The sequence below is a fragment of the Vipera ursinii genome (assembly GCF_947247035.1).
Source record: "Vipera ursinii genome assembly, chromosome: 3".
Taxonomy (NCBI): Eukaryota; Metazoa; Chordata; class Lepidosauria; order Squamata; family Viperidae; genus Vipera; species Vipera ursinii.
Window position 1 is genome coordinate 113,119,619 of NC_139516.1, and position 26,385 is coordinate 113,146,003.

General features: G+C 39.5%; 2 protein-coding genes across 4 annotated transcripts in view; both read right to left on the reverse strand.

The window, feature by feature from the left end:
• Nucleotides 1–26,385, reverse strand: part of RABGAP1L (RAB GTPase activating protein 1 like) — a gene marked incomplete at its 5' end in the record, with an annotated part of 182,714 nt that overhangs the window by 116,151 nt on the left and 40,178 nt on the right. For all 3 annotated transcript variants that reach the window (XM_083359445.1, XM_083359446.1, XM_083359447.1), the window contains 2 exons: nt 22,236–22,386; nt 26,227–26,320. In XM_083359445.1, the coding sequence (XP_083215571.1) occupies nt 22,236–22,386; nt 26,227–26,320 (245 nt within the window). The remainder of the gene's footprint in view (nt 1–22,235; nt 22,387–26,226; nt 26,321–26,385) is intronic.
• On the reverse strand, nt 7,310–8,942 carry GPR52 (G protein-coupled receptor 52; the record flags this gene model as incomplete). Its single annotated transcript, XM_083360600.1, has 1 exon — nt 7,310–8,942. One exon carries the CDS (start codon nt 8,940–8,942, stop codon nt 7,857–7,859), a length of 1,086 nt encoding a protein of 361 aa, XP_083216726.1. The 3' UTR covers nt 7,310–7,856.

The window sequence follows — 26,385 nt, forward strand, 5'->3', positions numbered from 1 at the left end:
TCTTTTGGTCCAAAAAAACAATATAAGACCCGGTCTTATTTTGGGGAAAACACAGTATTCTCCTTTATGGGCTTGGTCTAATGCAGCTAGAATTAGTCCTTTGGTCTCTTTTTTCAACTTTCTAGTTCTTAGACATTGCCAGGTCTTATTATTATCTGCTTTGTCTGCTATTTTTTAATGTACTGGCCATCTAATATTGTGTCTTTCCATGTTTCTTTTTTGTTCCATTTGCTCTTTTTTTGAAGCGCAGTTGGTCTCTGCAGTATTCAGTAAACCTTTCTTCACTGTCCTTCAATTATTCTTCAAATGCCCTTTTTCTTCTTCACTGTTAATATCATGGTTCGTTGCATTATTACCCATATGTTCAGACTGAATCTGGCATTTTTATTCACCTATTGAATCCTTCCCAAGAACCTGGAATAGGCAGATGTGGATGTTGTATGGCATTATTATTATTATTATTTAAACTTAATTTTGGGCACTCAACTTTTTGTGTAGTGGCTGGAGAACTCTCAGATTTGATATCCACCCATGTTAAGACAGGTTGAGAAATACTGGTCTATAGAATTATTGTAGCATTTAATTATTGTTGTTTATTTTCAATTCTTTTCTACTTCTGAAATCACAATAAAAATGTTCAGCTTTCAAGGCCCAAACATGTAAGGAAGAATTACGCAAACTTTAATGTTAGAATTAGGGGTAAATACTAAATCATTGAAGCTGCAAGAGGCATTTACAACCCTCACTTATTAGTGAACTCACCAAAGCAAAATATTTTGAATCACTTCTTCTAAGATTTCTTGCTACCTGTAATCAGTTGCCATTTTCAAGATAAACTAACAACAGACTCCTTCTCATGTTCTGGTTGTTTATATTCTTTCATTACTCACCCAGTCCCCTTATCAATCTCTCATACCAACCATTTAAACTGTACTGGAAGAACAACAAACAAAACTTTGAAAAGAAAGTGGAAGAAAGTAATAAGATGCTAAAATGATGAAACCCAATGGAAAACCTCAAATAGTAAGGGCTTCTATAAAAATAGTGCCATTAATAAAGGATATTCTATTATTACTTCCCAGGATTTTATAGAAACAAATACCTTGTCACTAATAAGAGACTTAATTAATCCCAAACTGAACAAATTTAACCACTACTCAATTGCTTTAATTAAACTAATCTCCTAATTACTCATCCTTCTTCCCCTTAGAGCTAAAACCTATTTTGCTCTAATGAGATTACAGCAAAAAAAAAGCAATGCATGTTAAAGTACGTGGGAAAATAATCTATTTTTAGGAAAATTGCATTTCAAAATGAGATAAATTAAAAACAGCTTTCATGAATAGATACTATAGTAATATTTTGTTTTGTTCACTTGCACTTTTTTCCCTCCCTCAATGTTCCTTAATTCCTATCTCTTGGAACTGGTCCTATCTTCAGCTACTATAAAATTCTCCTAAACTCAGAATCTGTATGAACAACAACAACAAACAACAACAACAACAACAATAGACTTGGAAGGGATCTTGTAGGTCTGCTAGTCCAACTCCCTGCTCAGGCAGGAAGCCCTATATACCATTTCAGACAAATGGTTGTCCAGTCTCTTCTTAACAACTTCCTGTGTTGGAGCATTCACAACTTCTGGAGGCAGGTTAAGTTCTACATTTTTTTTCTATTTTCTATACAAAAATATACTTACACATTTAAATGTAAGTAGGTATCTAAATATACATATTTCACTACACAATTACAATATCTTCACCAGCTTTTCAAACCTGATGCTCTCTAAATCCTATAATCTCCTAGCCAACATTATTTCCTGGTACTGAGAGCCAAAATGCAATACATCTGAAGAATATCAAATAGGGAAAAGTTAATGAACTACAAACAAATATCTCTTTAAAAATAGTACATTCTAACTGGTTAATAGGGCATCACAGATCCTTTCCAAACATATTCAAACATAGCACTAGCAATTTATGTTAAATAAATAGCTTAAAATAAAATTCATTTAAATTAGATTTAAAATGAATACAAATACTGTATGGAATAATGTCTTCTACCTATAAAGAGAAATGATTTTTAAAAACCCAGAAGCAATCCTATTTAATTCAGGCACCCAGATAATTTATATAGAATTGTTGCCTAAAAGGTGTTCTCTTCATCCTTAAATTCTTTGACTCATTTTGCTTTTGTAAACAGAAAATTCATTGTTTATTATACACATTTGCATGATATCACTGACATTTCCAGCTTACATGAACTAATTCTTTACTACAGGACATCTTATCCTTATTTTTAACCAAATCTCTCTTAAAATACTTCCCACATTTGCATACTGACAATGTCTCAAGATTAATGAACCTTGTTATCTTATCTCATTAGCCACTCATGTAACTAAAAAAAAAATAGTAATCTTCAATACAGCTTAAGTAAACCCCTCATTAGTCCATTTCTTAATATCATGTGCTTAACAGGCCAAGAAATAGCAGGAGATAGAAAGTTAAGGATGGTGTTGCAAGGTAAGGATTAGAGAGAGATAACAGCATGGGTGTCAAACTCGCCGTATCACGTGATGTGTCGCGACGTATCATGACTTTTCTCACATTGCTGGAGCTGGGGTGGGCGTGGCCTCTGCATGATGCAACCGGCCCATGGGCCGGCAGTTTGACATCCCTGGATAACAGCTACTGTATTTAACTGGAAGTACAATACAATTTCTAAAAAGATGTCCATTAGTTTACCCTTTTAACCCCTTACACTCTTTTCAAGATACATCATTTTTTTAAGATACATCATTTTTCAAGCAGGAACAAGTTGCTTATTGGTAAAAATTTAACCCTCAATATTTTAGAGCATTTCTGGAATTAATAAAACTTCCTTCTTGCACTCCTGTTTTCTTGTGACTATAATTTAAACCACTCAACAACTGTGGAATAGTGGTAATATTTGCCCACAATATTTAATTTTTTTAAAAAAAATAATATATTGGGAATTTATAACAGCAAAAGCATTTTTATCCTATCCAAGTCTTCAACCCAAAGAGTTCCCAGGCTACTTTGCAAAGATCAGAAAGAAGGTAATTCCTGCCCACGGGCTTACAGATTAGTAATTCTGAGGAAAAAGAAAAGAGGAAAAAAATAGCTAAAAGTTCAGCAGGTAGTAATTTAGTAGATAATGGAACTGAAGCACAATAAAGGTCTGCTGATTTCTTTCTCTCTGATAGCCTCAAGTGATAGTTGGAAGAAATGCTGTACTATACACAATGGAGGTTGTTAGCTACTATTTCCTCTCTCATTTTGAAGGCATCAATAATAGAAACTGGCAACTAGAATCTTTTATTACAATTTCTTGTCTAGATTTTTCAGGTCTTAATATACTAGCAATCTGTGCTTATCTTTCTGAACAGAACTGAAATGACACAAGTTCTAGCTTATAGAAAAGGTGACATTTAATGATAATTTTATAGAACATATCACATTTTAATCTATTTTGTTAATATAAATTATTTAAATGAAGCTTATCTGCAATATATAGTAGTTATGTTCTTTTATAGAGCAGCTCTATGGTCATAAAATAACATTAAGAATTAAGTCATTCGATTTGTTACTAATTGTCCTGCCAGTGTTTAACAATTTCCATCATTTTCTAGAGTTAATACATAAATAAGCAAAGCCTGCAGAGCATGGTTTCAAGGATTCTTTCTTTTCCATCTGTAGCCATAGAAAGCATGACTACTGCATTTTCCTTCGGATAAAGAATTAACCTGTTGAATAAGGGGAGGGGGAGGAGGGGGTAGGGTGCATGATGTGTCTCTGCTCTCCCTTTATGTTGCAGCTGTGTGAAATAGCAAGCAACAAAACACTTTCTTCACAGGGATGCACTGGTGGATTTTTCTCTGGAGTATTTTTCTCTGTAATGCCTAGTTAGATCAATCCCATTTATAGGCTTCCTCTTCCAGACCAAATTTAGTTCTGTGCTTTCAATTTTCAAACATACATCCAACTGAAAGACAAAGTCCTGAGCTTTTCTTTCCAACGTTTTGTTGGATTAGAAAGAGTAAAGAGAAACAAAACTGAACGGTAAACATAAATTAAAGCAATGATGGGACAAACAGCTGAAGACACTTGATCAAGAACCTCTTTCGAATGAATGCCTCAACAAGGGGATCGTGTAGAAATGGTGTTAAAGAGAAACCCTACAGGGAATGTCTTAACGCAGACATGTCAAACACAAGGCCCGGGGGCCGGATCCGGCCCGCGAAGTGGTTTCATGTGGCCCGCGAAGCCATCCTGGAAACAGTGAGGGAATGGCCCCCACTGCCTTGGCCCTGGCCCAGAGACCCTCCTTCTGCCAGAGACCCTCAGATCTGTCCCACTCCTGCCCAGGCCCCCATAGGCACCCTCGATGCGAACGATGTAGAGCTGGCCATGCCCACCCAGTAGGCCATACGCACTCTAGCCACGCCCACCCAGTAGGCCACGCCCACCCTGGCCACAGCCACCCGGCCCCCTGAGGGCAACCGCAATGCCGATGCGGCCCTCAATGAAATTGAGTTTGACACCCCTGCCCAACAGGGAATGTCTTAACTGATTCTTTCCAATCTTTCAACCGCAGCTCCACTTTGGTCATGTGACCGGAGAGGGCTTAAGAATGGGACACTCAGCCATATTTCAAACTGCTGCCTTGAACGAACCAGGGGATTCTCTTTTTTCTGGGTTTTTCTCCCCACATCTTTCAGCTGGAACTCGCCCATTCTCAAATCTGATCCTCCTCCCGCTGAGAGTGCCAAATTTGATTGCTGCTTTCTTCTCTTTGGGGAAGTTATCCTGCTGATGTGCACACAGACTGACAAGAGTTCTAAAACTCTTACCTAATTCCTTTCCAACATTTGGTTGTATGTGAACATACTAAGATACTGTATGTTAAGAAAAATATTCCTTTTTCATTAAGGTTCTAATATAACAAATTAACACTTTTAATAATTTGACTGTAGTATATTCCAAGTTAATCTCACGTACTGGGTGGGGATGGGAGTTTCTATATAATTCTACCTGGAGATTCTAAGCATCTCATTTTCATACCTAAACTTGAAATAATGAAGCCATCTCACCCTAGTGAAAACTTAATTAGTCTCCAGACAATTCCCAACTAATAAAAATCACAAAATAAGCTAAAGTAAAACTTCGCTTGCTCATTTTTTAGACTTGAAGTTTAAATACAGCAAGTATCTTGAATAAATTCAAACCCATGAATACTATTTCCACTCTATGAATCTCCTTTGGCAATAAGAAAACCATTGTCAAAAAGATATTGAGAGTTTAAGTTGTCTCCTGTGGGAACAAATTCTCTCTCCCAATTTCTTTCAGACAACTAATTTCATTCATTCATGCATTTTCATTCTAAATAACCTGTAAAATTATTGAATATATACCAAAATGGAAACCTTTATTCAGTACATATCAGACTTTGCTCTAGATCTCTCAGAAATATTGAGTTCTGAAACTTGAATAAATTAAGAAACCAATTTTGAAAATATATCAAATGCTTTTCTTTTTTAATATTAGCACAACTCAGCACAAAATAGATCCAGAAAACTACAGACCTATCAGCCTGCTCTCAATACCTGGGAAGATTCTGGAAAAGATAATCAAGCAACGAATCAGTGAATACCTAGAGACAAACAAAATCATAAACAAAAACAGATTATGCCAGACAAATCTTATTGCAATCTTTGACAAGGTGACAAAATTAATGGACCAGAGGAATGCTGTGGATATAATTTACTTGGACTTTAGTAAGGCAGTTGATAAAAGCAGACCACAACCTACTACTTGATAAGATAGAAATATGTGGGTTAGACAGCATTACCACCAGATGGATTCATAACCAGCTGACCAACTGCACTCAACTTGTAGTCCTCAATGGAACTGCATCTATATGGAGGGAAGTATGCAGTGGGGTACCCCAAAGCTCTGTTTTAGGCCCACTACTGTTCAACATCTTCATCAATGATTTGGATGAGGGGATAGATGGAGAACTCATCTAATTTGCAGATAACACCAAGCTAGCACCCAACACTCCAGAAGATAGGCTTAAGATACAGGATCTTGACAGACTTGAACACTGGGCGCTATCTAACAAAATGAAATTCAATGGTGAAAAAAGTAAGGTACAGTATGGGTGGTACTTTGCTCAAATAGTAGTAGCTGTAAGAGGAATCTCGGAGTCCTAGTGGACAATCACTTAAATATGAGCCAGCAGTGTGCTCCAGCTGCCAAAAAAAGCCAACACAAATCTTGGCTGCATTAACAAAGGGATAGAATCAAGATCACGTGAAGTATTAATACCACTTTATAATGCCTTGATTAAGCCACACTTGGAATACTGCATCCAGTTTTGGTCACCATGACATAAAAAAGATGTTGAGACTCTAGAAACAGTGCAGAGAAGAGCAACAAAGATCATTAGGGGACTGGAGGCTAAAACATATAAAGAATGGTTGCTAGAATTGGGTATGTCTAGTTTAATAAAAAGAAGGACTAGGGGTGACATGATAGCAGTTTTCCAATAGCTCAGGGGTTGCCACAAAGAAGAGGGAGTCAAACTGTTTTCCAAAGCATCTGAGGGCAGGACAAGAAGCAATGGATGGAAACTAATCAAGGAGAGAAGCAACCTAGAACTAAGAAGAAATTTCCTGTGGAGCAACTTGCCTCCCAAAGTTGTGAATGCCCCAACACTGAAAGTTTTTAAGGAGCTTGGGCTACCCTTTGTCTGAAATGGTATAGGGTTTCCTGCCTGAGCAGAGGGTTGGACTAGAAGACCTCCAAGGTTCCTTCCAACTCTGTTATTCTATTCTATTCTAAATATATCTTTACTGCAAAAGGTTACAGAAAGATTTTCACAGTATGGACTGTCATGAAATAATAAATTACAGTGTTGACATTAAAAATGTAAAAACTCAATAACAGCTTGAGCTAAGATTTTTAATATGATTTACTGATATTTTTGGAGCAAACCCTATATAAAACTAAGCTATATAAATCACAGTGGTTTTAATTAAACTAAATGAGATTATGTGTTCTCAATTGTTCTGTAGAAATCAAAACACATTGCTACATTTTAGTTGGTTCCTGTCCAATATTTTTAATGTCCTTACATTAATTACAGAAAATTAGATACAAATTCCTTTTACCTGAATTTCAGAATTTGCATACTATTACATAACAAAGTACTTTGACCTGCATTTGGCATTAATGCTTTTAGAACCTGAAGAGGATTTTTTCAGAAAAACAAAAAGGTCTTTACAGTCAATTTAAAAAATATTTATTCCAGGTGTTAAACAATGATTTAGTAATAGTTTAGGAAAACCACATGATACAGAATACAAAATGTACATTTTAAAACAGTTTCATATACATGCTAAATGCATGCTCTGCACTGAACAGCAAAAATGTGTCCGAACAATTCGGTCACAGACTCCAAAAGAACAAAATAAAATTAGTTCATCTTTATATATTACATTAGAAAAAAAAATAAAAAGTATTCCTCCACAAATAAGCATTTTAACATAACATACAGTACTTATATTACTACCACAGTTTTCTACATATTCATAAGTGACAATTTTGTTATTAAAGCTAGTCTGGGTTTAGGTTCGGTCTGCTGGAAGCTTGGCTTCCATTTCCAACATAGTCCCCCACTTATGACCATTCCAGCAATGTTTTCTTACTCTTGCAAAATATACCGTAATTCTTGTTTACAATGAATATTACTCCTTGAAATTTTAAGCTGGCAATATACAAACATTACAAAGTCTATATATCAGATTGTATATGACTGACTATTTTTTTCCCTTAGATCGAACAAGAGTTAGCCCGTTTTCTAGGAACGGGCTCTTGAAGCATGCTGTCTTTTTTACATATACAAGCTGAACATATCGTCTCTGACAATCTCCACAGTCCCAACCTAAAAACACTATTTGACAGACTATATATTACAGAGTTACAAAAACTATTGCTAATAGCAAGCCAGGTTGTTACAAAAGAGAGTGCTGGATTTTCCAGCACCTTAGTGCTCTCTAGCATGAAATATATAATGTAGGGAAGCCAGAGCACATAAAACACACTGGTTATACGAAATAAAACCATAGCATAGCGGCTATCTGGGCTGTGTCCAGTTTCTGCAGCAGTATCTACTTCATGACTAGGAAACCGAGCTCTCCTGTCATTTATCTCTTTGGTGTGCTGCCGGCAAATTTTAAATATGTGGAAATATGTAAAACAGATTATAAAGGCAGCAGGAGCATAGAGTAAGCACACAATAAATCCAGTAAAATAGGCACTGGTGAGCCAAGAAGCTGCACACCATTCAAAAATGTCTCCGTGATAACCTGGCTTTCCCCAACCAAAATAGGAAGGCAGGAAGATAACACCCGAGTACAGCCAAATCAAAATAATGCAGATCCTCAATCGACAGGGGGTGACCAACTGGTTATAGGAGAGTGGTTTTGTGATTGCAAGGTAACGATCCACACTAATGAAAGCAAGGCAGGCCATAGAAACACTTTTCAATACAGAAATGACATACACAAAAATTTGACAAGTTAAGGACTCATGAACACCCACAGAATAGTGAAGCAACGACAAAGTAGGAATTAAGCAACTAATCCCAACAAAAAGATCAGCGTATGCCATGGTCTGAATAAAGTAGCTGGTGGTATAATGATGCAAAAGAGGAGCACAGTGAATGACAAAAATTACTGTTAAGTTACCGGTAATAATTAAAAATGTTAGTAAGATAATAACGATAGTCTCAAGGATGCAAATGTCAATGGTGTTATAATGTCCAAATCCAAAAGGGCAGGAGAGATGCTCAGATACATTCACATTACTATCATTCATATTCAGATGCTTCCATTCAGTCCATGTGAACTGGTTCATAGTTTGTATTACTTGACAATATAGTCAGAATTCCAGTTACTAGCGATCCATTGTTCACCTGCTAATTTTTGTTTTTCCTGTGCTTCAGTTTCTCCATGTAAATATTAACATTGCTTCTGAACAGTCAGCATTGAAATCAAGAAAGCAGGCAGAAAGGCCACTATCCCAGCTTCTTCCTGTATCCCAGCTTCTTTCCTTTCTCAGCAAAGTACAAGGCACTTTTAAACAAAGCCAATCATTCAAACTACACTTTGGAAAGGCAGAAATACAAAAATAGCAGGGTGGGGAGAAAAGAAATACACAATGTTGCAGTTAAAAATTCTGGAAGTACATTTTCCCGGGGAAGAGAGGAATTCTTAAAAAAAGGAAGCCAGGTTTTAAAAAAAATCCTCTATATATTATTTTTTTAAACCAAATAACAGTATTATTTTAGAACAATGTAAGAAATCCAGTAAAATGTTTATTCTGGTATATGGTATCTTTTGGCTTCCAGATCGATCATAGTGTTCCTTGTATCATCTTAATCAATTCTGCATTTGTATGGACATTGTTCGAACCCATGAATGCAAACTAGCTTCATTAGTCTTTGGTGATGTGTTAAGAAATATAGTTAAAAGTAGTAACTGATATATGGAGACTCCTGTCACCACTTTGATGAGCTAGATCTTCTCTGTTTAGTTAAGAAGATAAAATATAATAAAGAAAAGGCACACACTGGCATAGTATTAGAGCTTCAACAGCTAATTCAGTTTGAAACACGTTGCCGACCTTAATGTGAAAATGTCAACGAGATAATCCAAGCTTCTCACAGAACACAAAATTGTCTTGCATTTAATGGCAGGAAATACAAAGTGAAATCTGAAATTAGGCTACAAATGCAACAACATAGGATCATTAAAGTGAAGTTCATAGCTCTGTCCCAGTCACTTCTCACCTCTATAGCAATCTCCATATATATATATATATATTTTCATATGCTCAACACAGTGCTATCATTAACTCTCATGTACATTTTTCTGAGAAGCTAATGAAATGTTGATTTAACAAGAAAAGCTGTCATGGTACAGTATTATTCCATTTATTTTCTGGATTCATTTTTTTTCAGATGCTGTGTATGTATTTTCTTTAGTAATTAAAATAACCATCTGCTTCCAAAGGCTTGTATGATGGGGCAAAACATTAACCTGTTCATTACATTTGCAATAATGACACATCCATGGGTTACAAAAGTTCTTTCAATACTCACTAATAGGCAGGCATTCGATACATGCAGCAGTCTTACTTTCTAACCTATCTCTACACAAATCAAATGCATTTTTAATTCAAGATCCAAAGAAATGCAAATCGTCCAGTCTTAAAAAAAAATAAAAATCCAAAGTCACTTCAATTTTATATTAAAGCTCAGGTGAAGGGCTCTTTTTTTTCCCTTTTCCTTTTTAAAGTCCTGGAATCACACTTGTGCTACTTAATAGTCCATGGTGTGGAATTCCTTTCATGAAAGAGAGAACAAGTATTTTCTCTGCTCCTGCTGCAGCAATGGAATAGAAGACATCCTTTTCTAAGTTTCACGCCTCATGTTCCTTATCACCACGGTGCTGAAAATCCTTATTTTTTTAATGACATCCATAACATGTTGACTGTGATATGCTTCCGTAAGCAGTCCAAACTACTCTAAAATTAATATTGATTGCATTCTCTTCCCGAAGCAATAAGAAAGTGCATTTGGTAATACACAAGCTTTTGTCTCAAAATGAGGCATAGGTGCTATATCCTGTTTGCTGAAAGAGTGCTCTTTCTATTCTTTACATGTTTCCTTGTGATATTACAGTTTTCACCTAAGTCTGCCCCTCCTCTTCATCAATAGCTGATGCAGAAAAACTCACCATCAAGAAGGTGACTCGGTCCTTCAGTCCCAGTCAAAAGCACAGCCAATGGCTATTACAGCTGAAGCTGTCACTAGGTAACAGTTGCCAGGCACAATGCTAGCTTATACCCTTCCACAGCAATCCATGAATAAGGATGACAAGGGAAGATAATGAAAATGACCAACCAAATTAATATATTACAGACTGCAGGAACAGAGACACTTTTGTCAGCTACATTCTTCCAATTAACAAGCCGTAAAATATTCAATGGGGTTAACACTACAATGTTCCAACACCAAAGACGTTTTTTACTGAACCACACCAGTTAGCAAGTCAGCAGTAATTTAATTCTTACTGACAAGAATGGTCTATTAATTATTAAACTCACAAAAAAGTAACAAAAAAAAAATCCTACAGTCAATTGACATTTCAAATTTGAGTCATTATAACAACTATAACAAAGACAAACATGTGAAATGTACTATAAAAAAACACCCATGCATTTATTTCCATGAATGCACATGGTAAATAATGATAATAATCAAATTCTCAACACATGCTACATTGCAAACGTAGATTACTATATATTATCCAAAACTACAGAATCTCTAATAGCACTATAAAATTGCTATCAGTGTAATAGCCTAGTAATTGCATCATTAAAGATCCTAAAATTATACCAAATGCAGGAGTTGTTTGTTTTCTTGAAAGAAAATGTTCTGGTGTTAAATAACTGCATTGTCTGACATTATTGGATTGCTACCATCTTCTACTGGAATATTTAGCATTTTGTAAATCGGCTAAATGTGAGTGAATTGCTGTGTTCCTAAGTAACAATTCATATATTTCATTTCTATTTTTAAACAATTATTTTGGCTAACCATCTTACAACAGTGACTCCCAACAGAATACCTGGTTTAAAACACCATGATCCCTGACATCTAAAGTATATGTCTCAAAGCGGAAAAAAACACATCAACAGCAGAGCTCACCTAACTATCTGGCCCAAATATCTGGGAAAAAGCCAGGTCTTTACAGCCTTATCAAAGGTTAACATGGTCAGGGTCATCTGAATCTCCAGGTGGGGAATGCTGTTCCACAGGGCAGGTGCTATCATAGAGAAGGCGTGACTTCTGGGTCCAACAGGGTGGTATTATTGGATTGAAGGTATCCAGAGCATGTCCTCCCCAAAAGACCTAATGGGGCAGGCAGAAACAATAGGGACAGGTGGTTCCTTGAAGAGCCTGGTCATATGCTATAACAGGTGACAATCAACACACTGAATCACGCCCATAAGTTTATATATTGCATGGCTTTGTCTCACATTACACTGTTACTATTTTCATCATCCTTGCTGATGATACCCAACTTTTTCTTTCCAACCCGAACCAACCCAGCGATGCCCTCACCGTGATGTCCCGTTGCCTGGAGGCGGTCCAGGTCTGGATGGGGAGAAACAGGCTTCGTCTCAATCCTGCCAAGACTGAGTAGCTGTGCATATCGGCATCTCGGGTTAACCAGACCATTCCACCTTTAACGATGGGGGGTGAAGTGTTACCCCCCCGTTGATAGGGCTCGCAACTTGGGCATCCTCCTTGACTCCCAGCTCAATTTTGAAGATCACATAGGAGCCGTGACCAGGGGGGCTTTTGCCCAGGTTCGCCTGGTGCGCCAGTTGCGACCCTATCTGGACCGAGATGCCCTACGCACAGTCACTCATGCGCTCGTGACCTCCCATTTAGACTACTGCAACGCTCTCTACATGGGGCTGCCCTTGAGGACCACTTGGAGGCTTCAGCTGGTGCAGAATGCGGGCGCGCAAGTTGTGATGGGGGTTTCCCGATACTCCCATGTAACACCTCTACTCCGCGAGCTGCATTGGCTCCCGGTTGCCCTCCGGGTGAGATTCAAGGTGCTGGTGATGACCTATAAAGCCCTAAATGGCGAGGGTCCGGGATATCTGAGGGAACACCTGCTGCTGGCATCAAGCTCCCTTCGTCCAGTGCGCTCCCACAGGGAGGGTCTTCTCAGGGTGCCAGCGGTAAAAGATTGCCGGCGGATAACACCCAGGGGGAGGGCCTTCTCAGTGGGTGCACCTGCCCTTTGGAACCAGCTGCCAGTGGAGCTTAGGACTGCCCCCAACCTCCGTTCATTCTGCCGGGACCTGAAGACCTGGCTCTTCGAGCTCTCTGGCCCAGGCTGAGAATTTTAATTTTAATTTTAACTGGGGTTTTTATTTGTTCAGGGATTGATATAAGTTTTTAATTGTTTTTAACTTTTGTATTTTTTATTTTAATCACCTTGTAAACCACCCTGAGTCCTTCGGGAAAGGGCGGTATATAAATATAATAAATAAATAAATAAATAAATAAATAAATAATTCTCATCTATCTTCTACCCTAGACAAGAAACTTCAAATACGGTATTTACATAAAATTCTTTGGTCTAGAACAGAGATGTTCCAGGGGAGATATGCCCCACTTAAAAGAACACTTTTGTGGTCTGGAAAATGTGCTATAAAGTGTTTTTCCACTGGCATTTCAATGTTTGTTGATTTTGCTTGCAAAGAGTATAGCCTCAGCTATCTGTCTTTTTATCACACAGTATTATTTTTATAAGTTTAAGATTTATTTTAAGCTAGTTAAATTTATGAAATGTGTAGCTTTATTTTATAGTCAGTAAGTTTGAAAGAAACTCAGTTAACAAAGCATAAAATTTGATTTTACATTTTTCCCCTTGTGCTAGCATCCTGAAATAATATTTAATGTTTAGGGTCTGTAGACTGAAAACATCATCCCACCATATATATTTGACATATTGCAATATTTCAGGGTATTTTGACAGATAGCGGTATTACCAACTACTGTAATTCAACTACAACAACTCAGGAATAAAAGTTGTTTAGCAACACATATTTAATTAAACTTGATGCCAGAAATGAAAAATGTCTTTTGCACCCTTCAGAAATCCTCACTATGCATAAGTCTAGAGAACGGGCAGATTTTAGATTATAGATTATATCTTTTTCAACAAATAATGACATCACTGCATTTATATAAAAAGGCTAATGTTGGAGATGCAGTACAATTAATAACTTATTTAAACATCTTTCTACAGTGTCCGACAACTGTTCCATTTAGGAAAAGTGTTACAGTATAACGCTAAGCATAGAACCAACTAAGGGTGAAGCAACATCTAACTTTGGCAGGGCTTCTTAAGCCAGTCAAAGTGAACAATACAATCTCTCAATTCCTGGGAAGTCAGAAGCAAAACTGGCATGCCAAAAAGATAAAACAGCTTCCCTACCAAACATGAAGGAATTATGTGCTGCTAGAAATACAACTAAAGGACTGGAAAAAAGACCCATAGACACATAAGAGAAGTTCCAGACTGTTGGCTACAAATACTCTATCTCAGAGAATTTTTACTCAACTACTCAGAAAGAAGCCAAATTACTACTAGCCTGTATTAATCATTACTGTGTACTTCTGCAGAATCAAGGCTATTGCAACAAAATGTTATTATACTCAATGGCCAACATTAGTACTACCTACAGTACACGCCAACTGAGAAATTAGTATCAAGTTCAAAGTTAATTTTGTTTAAAGACCAGTATAAAACAAAACAATCAACATAAAAATAAAAGAAGAAAGGTCAGATATAAAACACAAGCTAAAGAAATAGAAAAGAATGTTACCACTATTGTTATAGCAATCAATAATCTCTAATATTAGGAAACAATTGTTATTTGAAACTGTTATTTGTCCTAAGTACTCAACATTAGGGACATTAAACTGAAATTTTAAGAGACAAGTAGGCAAAAATACAATATTTTGTGTATGTCTATTCAGAATTATTCAAGATTTAACCGCAGTTGTACTATACTGACAAATGTCAGGATTAGTAAACTTGGATCCTATCTTACTGGCAGTATAATAGAATTTGGCAATATCCAGGGAGGCAAAAAAAGAGTTTGTATTATAGAAGATATCAAAATGACTTGGGATACTTTAAGGAAAATAGTGTAAGAGACTGCAATTCCCATATAAAAATAATAAAATGTGGGCAATAGATTTTTCAGCACCTGTATTACATAGCCATAGCCAGGCACCATATGGAATAGATGAAGGCAGAACATTAAATTGATTAATTATTAATGCTCTTCTCAACTGAAATATTGTGATCCAATCTAAGTATCTTGCCAATCTGAAAATATAAGATCAGAAAAAACGTTCCTGGGTAGGAGAGGCTGGTCTTGTTGATTTCCATGTCCAGAACATGTTGTGTCAGAATTCTCTTGGCTTATTCATATCCCAAGGGAGGGAAGAATCCTGTAAAAAGCCATGAAAGTACAGATAGTCCTTGACTTACAATCACAATGAAGCCCAGAATTTTGATCAGAAGTCATTAGAGTTATAATTTGAGGCGCCACATGACTGCACTCAATTTTAAGATTGTTTTTTGACAGAAACCACAAAAAAACACCAGTCACATGACCGTGAAATGCTATAACCAGACATAAAAGTAGTTATGTGATGGGGTGGAAGTTGTAATTTCAAGGACGGGTCATAACTTTTTTGAAATGTGTTGTAACTTCTAATGATCATTAAACAGCCGGTATAGTTCCAGGATTACCTGTACAATTTGTCTAGAACAGAATTCCCCAACCTTTCTGGCTTTCTGGACCAGCGGGGGGAGGAAAAGTGATGGTTCCCCATGCATGCATCCAGCAAGCGTGCGTGCACGCACACACAGATCCACTTGCATGAGTGGCGTGCATACAAATGGAGTGTGTGTGCACGCCCTCACCCATTGCTTGCACAAGTGGGCGCACTCTCCCATTTCTATGGCCCAGTTGCAAACAGCTCATGGCCCACTAGTCGGCTGCAGCTCAGAGATGGGGGACCGCTGGTCTAAAAGATACCTCATTAAAATTATCTTCTAATTATCAACTGTCCAGTTGGAGGATCCAGAAAAAGAAACTCCTGAGGCATTATTTTATCAATAAACTTTACTGAATAACCCATATTGGCACAGACAAAGCTCTGGGTTTCCTGTGCAAGCACTAGCATAGTTAATTTTCCCAATTGCCCCCACCCTTGCATTCCATCCCACCTCCTCCCTTTTCTTTGTCAAGCTGCGGAATATAGGTGAAAGTGCAAATCAGTCTTGATACTAATCTTATGAGGGGGGATCAATCCTATGAGGAAAAAGTTCGATTCAGTCAATACATAAAGAAGATTAGCTAGATTTTCAATTTGATCTTCATTGTCTGTTTCACAGTGGAGAGCAATATTAGAGAGACAGGATTATATCTAGAGCACATTTCTTAATTTGGATTGCACAATTTCTGATTTTGAATAGTTGTCACCTGGGCCATGTTATGCACCATACAAGTTATTTACATGCTTTAGCTATAAATAACTTTAGGAAGGCTAGATTAAACAAGACATCTCTTCTTCTGAAAAAAATTAAATAAATTGCGAGACTGATTTTTCAGCATTCTGGACTACATAATTCATATGTGCATTTCTCCTCCCTGAGACCCAGGAGGTAATTCTGAGGTATCTGAAAATTTTAGCTTGTTCAGTTTTATGTCCATTTAATTACCATCTATGGGTTCTGGACACTTAGCAAATACCAACATTTTTGTCTTTTCATAACTTGTTAATTCATCACCTGTGACATGAATGGGAAATTATCTTAATTCACATTTTAACCTAATGGGAGTCTGGGACAGAAGGACTGCATCATCTGCATAAAGTAACATGGAGACATATCTGTGTGCTAATTTTAGTGGGGGAAAATCAGGAGTGTTCTGGTAGACCACCAGGGAATTTATATAAACATTAAATAATGATAGAGAATTCAACCCGTCTCACTCCTCACACTAAAGGGATCGTTTCTGCAAGATGCCTTGTGAATTAAACTGAAATTTTACATAGAAATCTTTATTGGCCAAGCGTGGTTGGACACACAAGGAATTTGTTTCTGGTGCATAAGCTCTCAGTGTACATACAAATAATAGTGATATTCATGATCATATACAACATGAAAATACATTCATCATAAACTGTCATGATCATATACAACATGAAAATACATTCATCGTAAATACACTTCATCATAAATCATAAGATGCAACACTTAGTGATAGTCCTAGAATACCAGATAAGCAAACAACATAAATCATACTAGGGTACAAAAAAATATAAATTGTAAGATAGAAGCAGCAAAGTTATAGTCATAAGAAGATAAGGATAGGTAATAGGAAAGATGAGGAGTATCATAGTAATACAGCTTTACTAACTAAGTATTTTGACAGTGCTGTAAGAATTAGTTGTTAAGCAGAGTGAGGGCATGGGGGAAAAGCTGTCTTTATGTCTAGTCGTTCTGGTGTGCAATGCCCTATAGTGTCGTCTTCAGGGAAGAAGTTGAAATAGTTTATGTTCAGGATGTGAGGAGTCATGCAACTTATATATGAATAATAACAGTTGTCTATCTAGTATGGATTTATTATTCTCCCATTCATCATGCATTTGTTTTACAATATTTAGTAGAGAAATACATGAGACTAAACCTAGCTCATGCAGTTTCATCTATTTTAAATCTGCATTTGATTTGATATCATACTGTGGGAAATGTATATCTACAATTCCTGATGGATCATTCACACTGCTACACAAACTTTCCAATATAATTCGTTATAAAGAAACCCTAGAAGAAAAAAGTACAAATTGATTTTAGCAACTGCATTTCTGTCAAAAGTAGAAAAATAAGCACTGTACAAATATCTCTATAATACTGATGGTAGAAAAGGACATGATCAGTCATCATAGAGATATAAACAGTCTGAGAGGGTAGTTTCATTATATCATCCCTCTAAGAGCGTTGAGCAGGGAACACCACCCCATAAAGTCTTTTGTGGGAGGTATTCAGCAAATATAAAGCTGTACAGGTAATACTCGGTTAACGATGATAATCAGGACCAGCATTTCTGTCACTTAGCAATGCTGTCGTAAAGCATGACATCACGTGACCACATCACTTAGCTGTGGGAATCCTGGTAATTCTCACTCCTGTGGTTAACCAAACATCATGAAATGTTCAGTGAGGACTTCCGTGCAACTATCTGTCAACTTCCAATAAGCAAACTCAATGAGGAAGGCAGCAGGAAATTGTGACTTCCAGGCAGTTTCTAAGCAGGCTGGCAGGCAGGTAAGTAAATGGCTGCTGTGGCACAGCATGGCCAAATGTGGGGATAGGTGTTCTGGAGTGTGGCAGGTGTGCAAGCAGCCATTGCAGTCCAGAAAAAGCAGCCAGGCCAGGAGTGGCTGTTGCCAGTGGCTGGAGGATGTAGAATTGGCTGAAGTAGCACAATACAGGCACAGCTGGGCCTGAGGTGGTTGCCACCAGGGACAGGAGGGCACACAGGCAGCTAAAAGCAGAGTCAGGTGGGTGAGCAGGCACTACATAGTACAAGATCAGCATACATAAAGTGCAGCTACTAATTGCAAAAGAAAATGAATTAAGCCAATCATATATGCCATGTTACTATAATAATTAATAATGTAATTATGATGGACATCATGAATATTCTAAAAAAATAGAGAAATAATAGCAGAAAACATTCAAGAAGTACCCATATTACTTAAAATGAACCTGATGAAAATCTTTATGTTTGACTAGTCAGAGAATATATTAATTTTTTTCTGGGGAGAACTTGCATGTGAAATGTTTTTCCATTCTTTTGTTATTCTCAAGATAAAGTACACAATGCTCATATTTACTCCATATTGACCAACAGAGTTCTACAGTTCCCAACAGTGTTTTTTAAATATTTCAGGTCACCAAACAGCCCAGGATAATATAGCTAGATTTGTAATATTTAATAAATTCTATTCTACTAATAGATTCTACTGTATATTAGCCATTTTATATACTATTTGTTATTTTATGCATTTATTTATTTTTTACATTTTTGACCACCTATTTTCCTGGGGGGGGGGGTTGAAGGTGTACAGTAAAATGTTAAAATATAAAAACCGAACATAAGAATTAAAAATTTAGAAAATTTAAAAAGAGGCAAGGATGGTTGCAATTTGTTAGAAATTAGTTTCAAAGCTGAAGGGAGGAGGGTTTTTATTACAGGAACAGCAGGAAAGATGCAATGATGTGGCAGTGGAAGGGGAGGAAATCAATGGCACATTTCTAACCCGGCTGGATCTTGAGCAGCTTTGAATTGTGTACAAAGAACAGAGCTGGGAAGAAAAAGACTGAATAGAACAAATGTCAAAAATATGTTCACATTCTACCTCATGAACTACAATCTTCTGTGTTTCAAAGCACAGAAACTCAGAAAAAAGCCAGAAAATCTGGGTTCTTATCTGTAGACAGTAATTGCCAGATGCTGGCTCTGAATTCCTAGTAGGAAGCAGGGTTCAATATGGCACAATAAAAGTCCTTCCACTTTCAGGGTCCAGTAAGCTATCATCTTAAATGGGGGGGGGGGGAAAGGGACAGAAATTGCAACCATTTCAGTTCTAGGATGTTATGTAAAATATATATGCAATATATCCTCTAATGAAAATAAAGATATTAAATCTATACATATGTCACATAGACTACTTCCACCTAATAAATTGTAGGACATATTTTATGGCTTCATTGAAAAAGTGTCCACTTTATATAAAGAAACTCTATCACTCAGCTTGTATTCATCAGACCATGGATGAAAAATATGTCTCAATTCTGGATAATGCAGTCCAAGGATACTGGTACTGACAAACTAGAATATATGGTGATAGTAATAGCACTTATATACTGCTTCACAGTGCTTTACAGCCCTCTCTAGGCGGTTTACAGAGTCAGCATATTGTCCCCAACACTCTGGGTCCTCATTTTACCGACCTTGGCATAGAAAAACTCAAAAAAAACAAGTGCAAGATCAGAAGATGTGGAGAGACCCAGCCCATAGAATAGCCAAGAGTCAGACACGACTGAAGGGATAACATCATCATCAAGTCAAATATTAAGCAGATCATAAATGGGGTTTCCTGGCTTGTTCAACTGATCTTCATGGTAGAGACAACAAGGAAGACCTGACTGAGCACATGGCAGGTTAGTTGCAAAAAAGACAAAATAATTAGAATTCTATCTTACTATTATATAACAATTCTATTTCTATTATAAGGGACGCGGTGGCTCAGTGGGTTAGGACGCTGAGCTTGTCGATCTGAAGGTCGGCAGTTTGGTGGGTCGAATCCTGAGTGCCGTGTAGCAGAGTGAGCGCCTGTTACTCGTCCCAGCTTCTGCCAACCTAGCAGTTCGAAAGCACGTAAAAATGCAAGTAGAAAAATAGGGACCACTGCAGTGGGAAGGTAACAGCGTTCCGTGCGCCTTTGGTGTCTAGTCATGCCGGCCACATGACCACGGAGACGTCCTCGGACAAACGCTGGCTCTTCGGCTTTGAAACGGAGATGAGCACCGACCCCTAGAGTCGGAAACGACTAGCATGCATGTGCGGGGGAACCTTTACCTTTACCTATTTCTATTATATAATCCTTCTGAACATATTCATCAGTGTTCACATGCCAGTTTGTAACTGATACAATTATGTTATAAATGAAAAATTCATTCATTTCAGTGAAATTTAAGTAAGTTTAATTTACAATGTTCAGTTGAAGACTTAATATTTAAACACCCACAAAATCCAATGGGAAGTTGTTGTGTTTTTAGTAAGATAAGAATGAAGACACATTCATAAACTGAATGTTATTGTTATGGAAACTGGCTTACTAAAAGAAAGTAAGGTAGGATGTTGTTACAGCAACTGTAAAGTTAAAAGAAACCAAAAGTAGAACTAAATGTCAGCCACCCTCAAATGTACTATCTATAACTCAAGTTTAAAAAGCCCAGATTATATTTTTTATAAAATCTTCTGGATAGCAGAATTCTTACATAAGTCTTGAAGATTACATAACATTAAAGCACTAAACAAGTAAATAAAATGGTTATTTTAATTGAATCACTATGGAATTCTTGAAGTTCTTTCTGTTACATTCTAAGCTTCATTCTAGTGTTACGTACTCTGCTCGCCACACAAGTAAGATGAATCAAACTACATTAGAGTTCTAAAACAAGATATTCATCCATCCATCCATCTACTCCAGGGGTGTCAAACTCAATTTCATTGAGGGCCGCATCAGCATTGTGGTTGCCCTCAGGGGGCCGGGTGGGTATGGCCTGGGTGGGCGTGGCCTACTGGGTGGGCATGGCTAAAGTGCGTATGGCCTACTGGGTGGGCATGGCCAGCTCTACATTGTTCACATCAAGGGTGCCTATGGGGGCCTGGGCAGGAGTGGGACAGATCTGAGGGTCCCTGGCAGGAGGAGGGTCTCTGGGCCAGGGCCAAGGCAGTGGGGGCCGTTCCCTCACTGTTTTCAGGATGGCTTCACGGGCCGCATGAAACCACTTCGCAGGCCGGATCTGGCCCCCGGGCCTTGTGTTTGACATGTCTGATCTACTCACTCACTCACTCACTCACTCATTAATTCATGCATCACCAGGCTGCAGACTGCTTCTGGGTGGCTCACAATATAATATAAAAATAACAATCATTCTACATGAACCAGTAAACTGATGGCAAATCCAGACAACACATAAAGCAGAAATCATACATTAGCCAGAACTCCATCCATTCTAGCCCAAGCCTAGGAGAAGGAAAGGCAGGTATTTAAGGCCTCCAGAATGCCATTGAGAAGGGAGCCATCCAGATTTCAGGAGGAAGCCCATTTCAAAGGACAAGAACCACAACGAGAAGGCATCCATCTTGAAAAATGAGGGACTCAAAATACAGCCATCCTATCGGTCCAAACGGGCCAGGCAGACAGTACTGAAATGGTGATCTCTCAAATAACTGGATCTTATGCAATGTAGAGTTATAGAGGTCATATCCCACTCCTGGTTATAACCACCCTTCTCTTAAACAATGTGCAGTATTTAAAACTATAGAAAAATGAAATATTTGGTATCTAGTATAGTATATAGTATAGATTTGCACCAGAGGTGATATTCGGCCAGTTCGCAACAATTCGGCAGAACCGGTAGCTAATTTTTTGTTGCCAAGGCCCAGAACGGATTTCCTGGAAGAGCAACCACACAGAGAACAGTTGTTCACATATTTAAATCCCACCACTGGTTTGCACTCATAAAACTAAATACATTCTGTAACATAATACAGTACTTCAAAAGCAAAGTAAAAAGATTACGAAATCATGGAACTTCAAAAATACATTCAGAGAAGCACCGTTCCTCACTGAAAGGTCACAGCAGATACCAAACTATGCCTACTATAATTTTAACCTATTTTATTTGAAAAACAAAATCAATGTATAGCCACATTGTACTAAAGAAAATAGACACTGACCTTTGTGATAAGAATTCTATATTTATCCAACATCGCCTGATTATCATGACATCCCGCTAGTAACTGCCACACTTCAGCTCTCAAAGCCTCTGGTACACCCCTTTTCACCAATGAAGATAGACCTTTTGGTCGCATGTCCAGATTATTATGCCTAGATAAAATAAAAAGTTTTCCAGTTCAATTTTTTTCTGTTTCTCATGTTTCTATACGTGATATTGAAACTAGTAAGAAAATATGGAGGATTAAAATGGATACTTTACCACCATTTTGATCTTGCTAAGGTTATATTTAAGTATAATCCATACCATCTCAATGCTATATCCCAGCCTGAAACCCAAGGGATTCATTTCCCCAGGTCCTTCTGGAGCTGCAAGTCTAAAAATTGAAGATGGGAATTACCCTAAACAACACTGTGGGACAATTTATCTGTGGACACCATGACAGTGGAAAAACGATTACATTTTGCTGCTTTTATTTCCACAAGGTCACCCTTAAGAAAGGCTCTTATCCATGCTTAATTAGATTCAATATTGCTTTCTCCAGCGCCATTTTAAACATCTTTTCTGTTGTTTCATCTCCTCGAATTTCTCAGAAAACAAGGAAGTTCTCCAGCTGCACCTGTGATCCAACTCAAAGCCATGGTTGTCCCTTCATTCTAGGTAGTGACAAGGACTTGGTTGAATTGTGCCTAAGAATGGCAGAAAAAGTAAAAGTTTCCTGTGAAACTCAACAGGGTCCATTAGACACCTGAGGAAGACCCACTGAAGGGAAGACTGGCTGCAGGCAACTCTGTGGCTAACACAGAATAATCTGACCAGTGACTGCTCCGACTATATCAATAGCAAATGGTTTTCTTTGGAATGAAATCTAACTTACTAAAAATACAAAAAAATAAAAAAGCATGTAACTTGCATACAATTTATAATCCAGCATTTATCTACTTTCATTTATTTTACATAAGACTTCAGACAATTGTATAGCTCACGGGTCGGCAACCCATGGCTCCGGAGCCACATGCGGCTCTTTCAACCGTCTCCTGCGGCTCCCAGTTCTCCACCATGTGCAGTCCCCCCCCCAAAAAAAAGTGGGACTAAAAAAGTTCAACCAATCAATTCAAACTTCTCATGAAAAAAAAAACTTGTGAAGTTTGAATTGATTGGTTGAAGTTCCTTGGTTTGTGGGACTGCCCACAAACCTCTTCTTCTTTGGACTGCACATGGCGGCAGCGGAGGAAGAGACGGGAGGACTGCTGGAAAGGTGAGCAGGTCTGTCAGATGGGGCGTGCAGGTGTGGTGGTGGTGTTTCTGAGCAGCGTCTGGAGTTTCGGGTGCTGCCAGACCCCCTCCTTCTTTTCCCCCTTCTCTCTCTCTCTCTCTCTCTCTCTCTCTGTGTGTGTGTGTGTGTGTGTGTGTGTGTGTGTGTGTGTTGGACCCGCAGGGAACAGCTGGTAGGGAGGTAGCACTCCGGTGTTCCCCCGTTTGTGTGTGTGTATGTCAGACCTGCTTGGAACAGCAGCTAGCGAGGCGGCAGTCCAGCTTTCCCCCGTGTGTGTGTGTGTGTGTGTGTGTGACCTGCAGGGAACGGCTGGTAGGGAGGCGGCACTCCGGCCTTTTTTCCCCCTTTCGTTTGTGTGTCAGACCTGCGGGGAACGACTGGTAGGGAGGTGGCAGTCTGGTGTTCCCCCCCCCCGTTTGTGTGTGTGTGTGTGTCGGACCTGCAGGGAACAGCAGGTAGGGAGGCGGCAGTCTGGCGTTTCCCCATTTGTGTGGGGGGACCTGTGGGGAATAGCTGGTAGGGAGGTGGTAGTCTGGCATTTCACCCCTCCTATGTGTGTGTTTGGCCCACGGGGCTCGACACACAAAGAGACGCAAACACCGAACTGCCGCCACCTCTACCAACTGTTCCCCATGGGTTGGACACACACACACAGGAGGGAAGTAAACAACACTGGACCGCCGCCTCCCTACCAGACCTCCCCTGTGGGACGTGCCACCAGGAAGCCGGGCTGCCCAATGAACGGACCGTGGCCCAACAGCCAAGACTGGGCCAGCTCCGGGATGCCACCAAAATTTTGTTTACTTTGCCTGGACATACCGCTGCTCCTGCCTCCACAGCTGCCAGAGATGGCAAGCGCGGTGGCTACCAGTCCCACCTGCCTCCTCCTCGCGAAGTAAACTGGACAGGGAGGCGAGAAGCGCCCGCCCGCTGCCACCAAGGGAGGCCGCGCCTGCCATTGACTTCTCCTGCAGCGGACGCTGGGCTAGGCAAGCCGGGAGGGATGGAAGCAGGGGCAGGGCTGTGCCATGCAGTTCCCACTCAGCCCGGGAGTTTGTGCAGGACTGGCGGAGCCAGGAGCCGAGGCGCAAGAGATAGGTAAGCTGATGCCGGCTGGGCAAGTGTGACACATGGTCCAGGACGAAGGGCTCTTCTTGCGTCCACGCCTTTCCTTGGCTGAGCTTCGCAGTCTGAAGCCTCTCCTCAGAGTCCTCGCCCTCCCAGCCCAGAAGGCAGAGTGACGAGTCCGGTCTCCCGTCAAGTCCCAGGTTGAATCAGCTTCCCCCAGCTTACACCCGTCTGAAGGGGGTGGGGAGGGATGTCTCACCCGACAGTTCGACCGCGTGCAGCTTTCTCTGGAAAGGCCAGCCCTGGAGCTGGCGGGCTTCGCCTTCCTAGCATGGAAAGTAGCTGGCGTAGGGCAAAGTGTGTGTGTGGGGGGGGGTTGTTCGGAAATGTTGAAGTGCCAGAACCTAGGCGTGGAGCTTGTTTTTAGGCTGTGGCGGGGAGCTGTTCGTTGGAAAAGTTGGAAGGGGAGGGGATGATTAAGGAAAGCGAGGGCTTGCCGTCTTTGGCAGCTATGGCGGCAGGAGCAGCAACAGGAAGGCAGCGGCGGATGCTGTTGGGGTGGCCTAGTGCCCTCGCTGTGCCCGGCAGGCAGTACTCGGCAAGCAGGCATGGGTGATGCACCGGCAGCTCCTGCCCCTCCAACTACCAGGCGGTGCTGCCCAGACACACCGCTGCTCCTACCGCCATAGCCGCCAAAGACGGCAAGCCCTCGCTTTCCTTAATCATCCCCTCGGCGGTGCTGCCCGGACACACCGCTACTCCTGCTGCCACAGCTACTAAAGACGGCAAGCGTGGATGCTCCCACACCAGGCCTGGAGCACCTGCAGTGTCTCTCGATAAGGGCACTAGGCCGCCCCAACTGTAGCCGCCGCTGCCACTGCCACCTTCCTGTTGTTACTGCCTGGCAGGCAGGCGGTGCTGCCCGGACACACCACTGCTCCTGCCGCCAAAGACGGCAAACGCGGTGGTTCCCAATCTTTGCTTCTTTCACTCTTCAATTAAGTCCCCTGTTCTACGCATGCATGAGCATGCGCGCATGTGCGCATGCTTTTTATGGCTCCCATTTTTTTTGCTTTTGTGAAAGAACTGGTTCCGAGTGGCTCTTTGACCCATTCAGGTTGCCGACCCCTGGTATAGCTCTTTTAGATATTTTTTTCTTCCATTAAGTCATGCCCATTTCTCAGTCCCTGCAGTTTTCTTGGCACAATTTTTGTGATTTGCCATTTCCTCCTTCCTAGGACTGAAAGAGAATGATCGGCTCAAGGTTACCCAGCTGGTTTCATGCCTAAGGCAGATCTCCCAGTTTATAGCTTGATGCCTTAACCACAACACAAAACTGGATTATACTCCCCCGAAAGGCAAGGCCAGAACAAAGTAATTTAATTTATATTTTAATTGCATACTATTTCATTAAATAGTTAATAAGATTACCCTCTATTGGTATGATAATTTTCCTTTTACGTCTTTTGAAATTAAGAGTTTGGTAAAAATAGGAGGGATTCCACAAACAGCTTTTAACACTGGGACTGAAATTCTGCATAGCTGAGTTAAATACTTCTAAAAGAAAGCTTATTAATATTTTCCTACTCTGCAGTTCTGAAAGTCTCTTTTAAAAGGTAGTTTAAAAAAAATTCTCATTAACTCTTACCATCGTCCCAACAACTCTCCCCAAGAATACAGTATCTTCTCTGGACAATCTTTCGATACATCACCCGTACCACTTGAGAGTTCATTATCACTTCCTGCAAGAGAGATCAGGAGCAACAATATTGGTCAATATCACAATATATACTTTATTTGAAGGTGG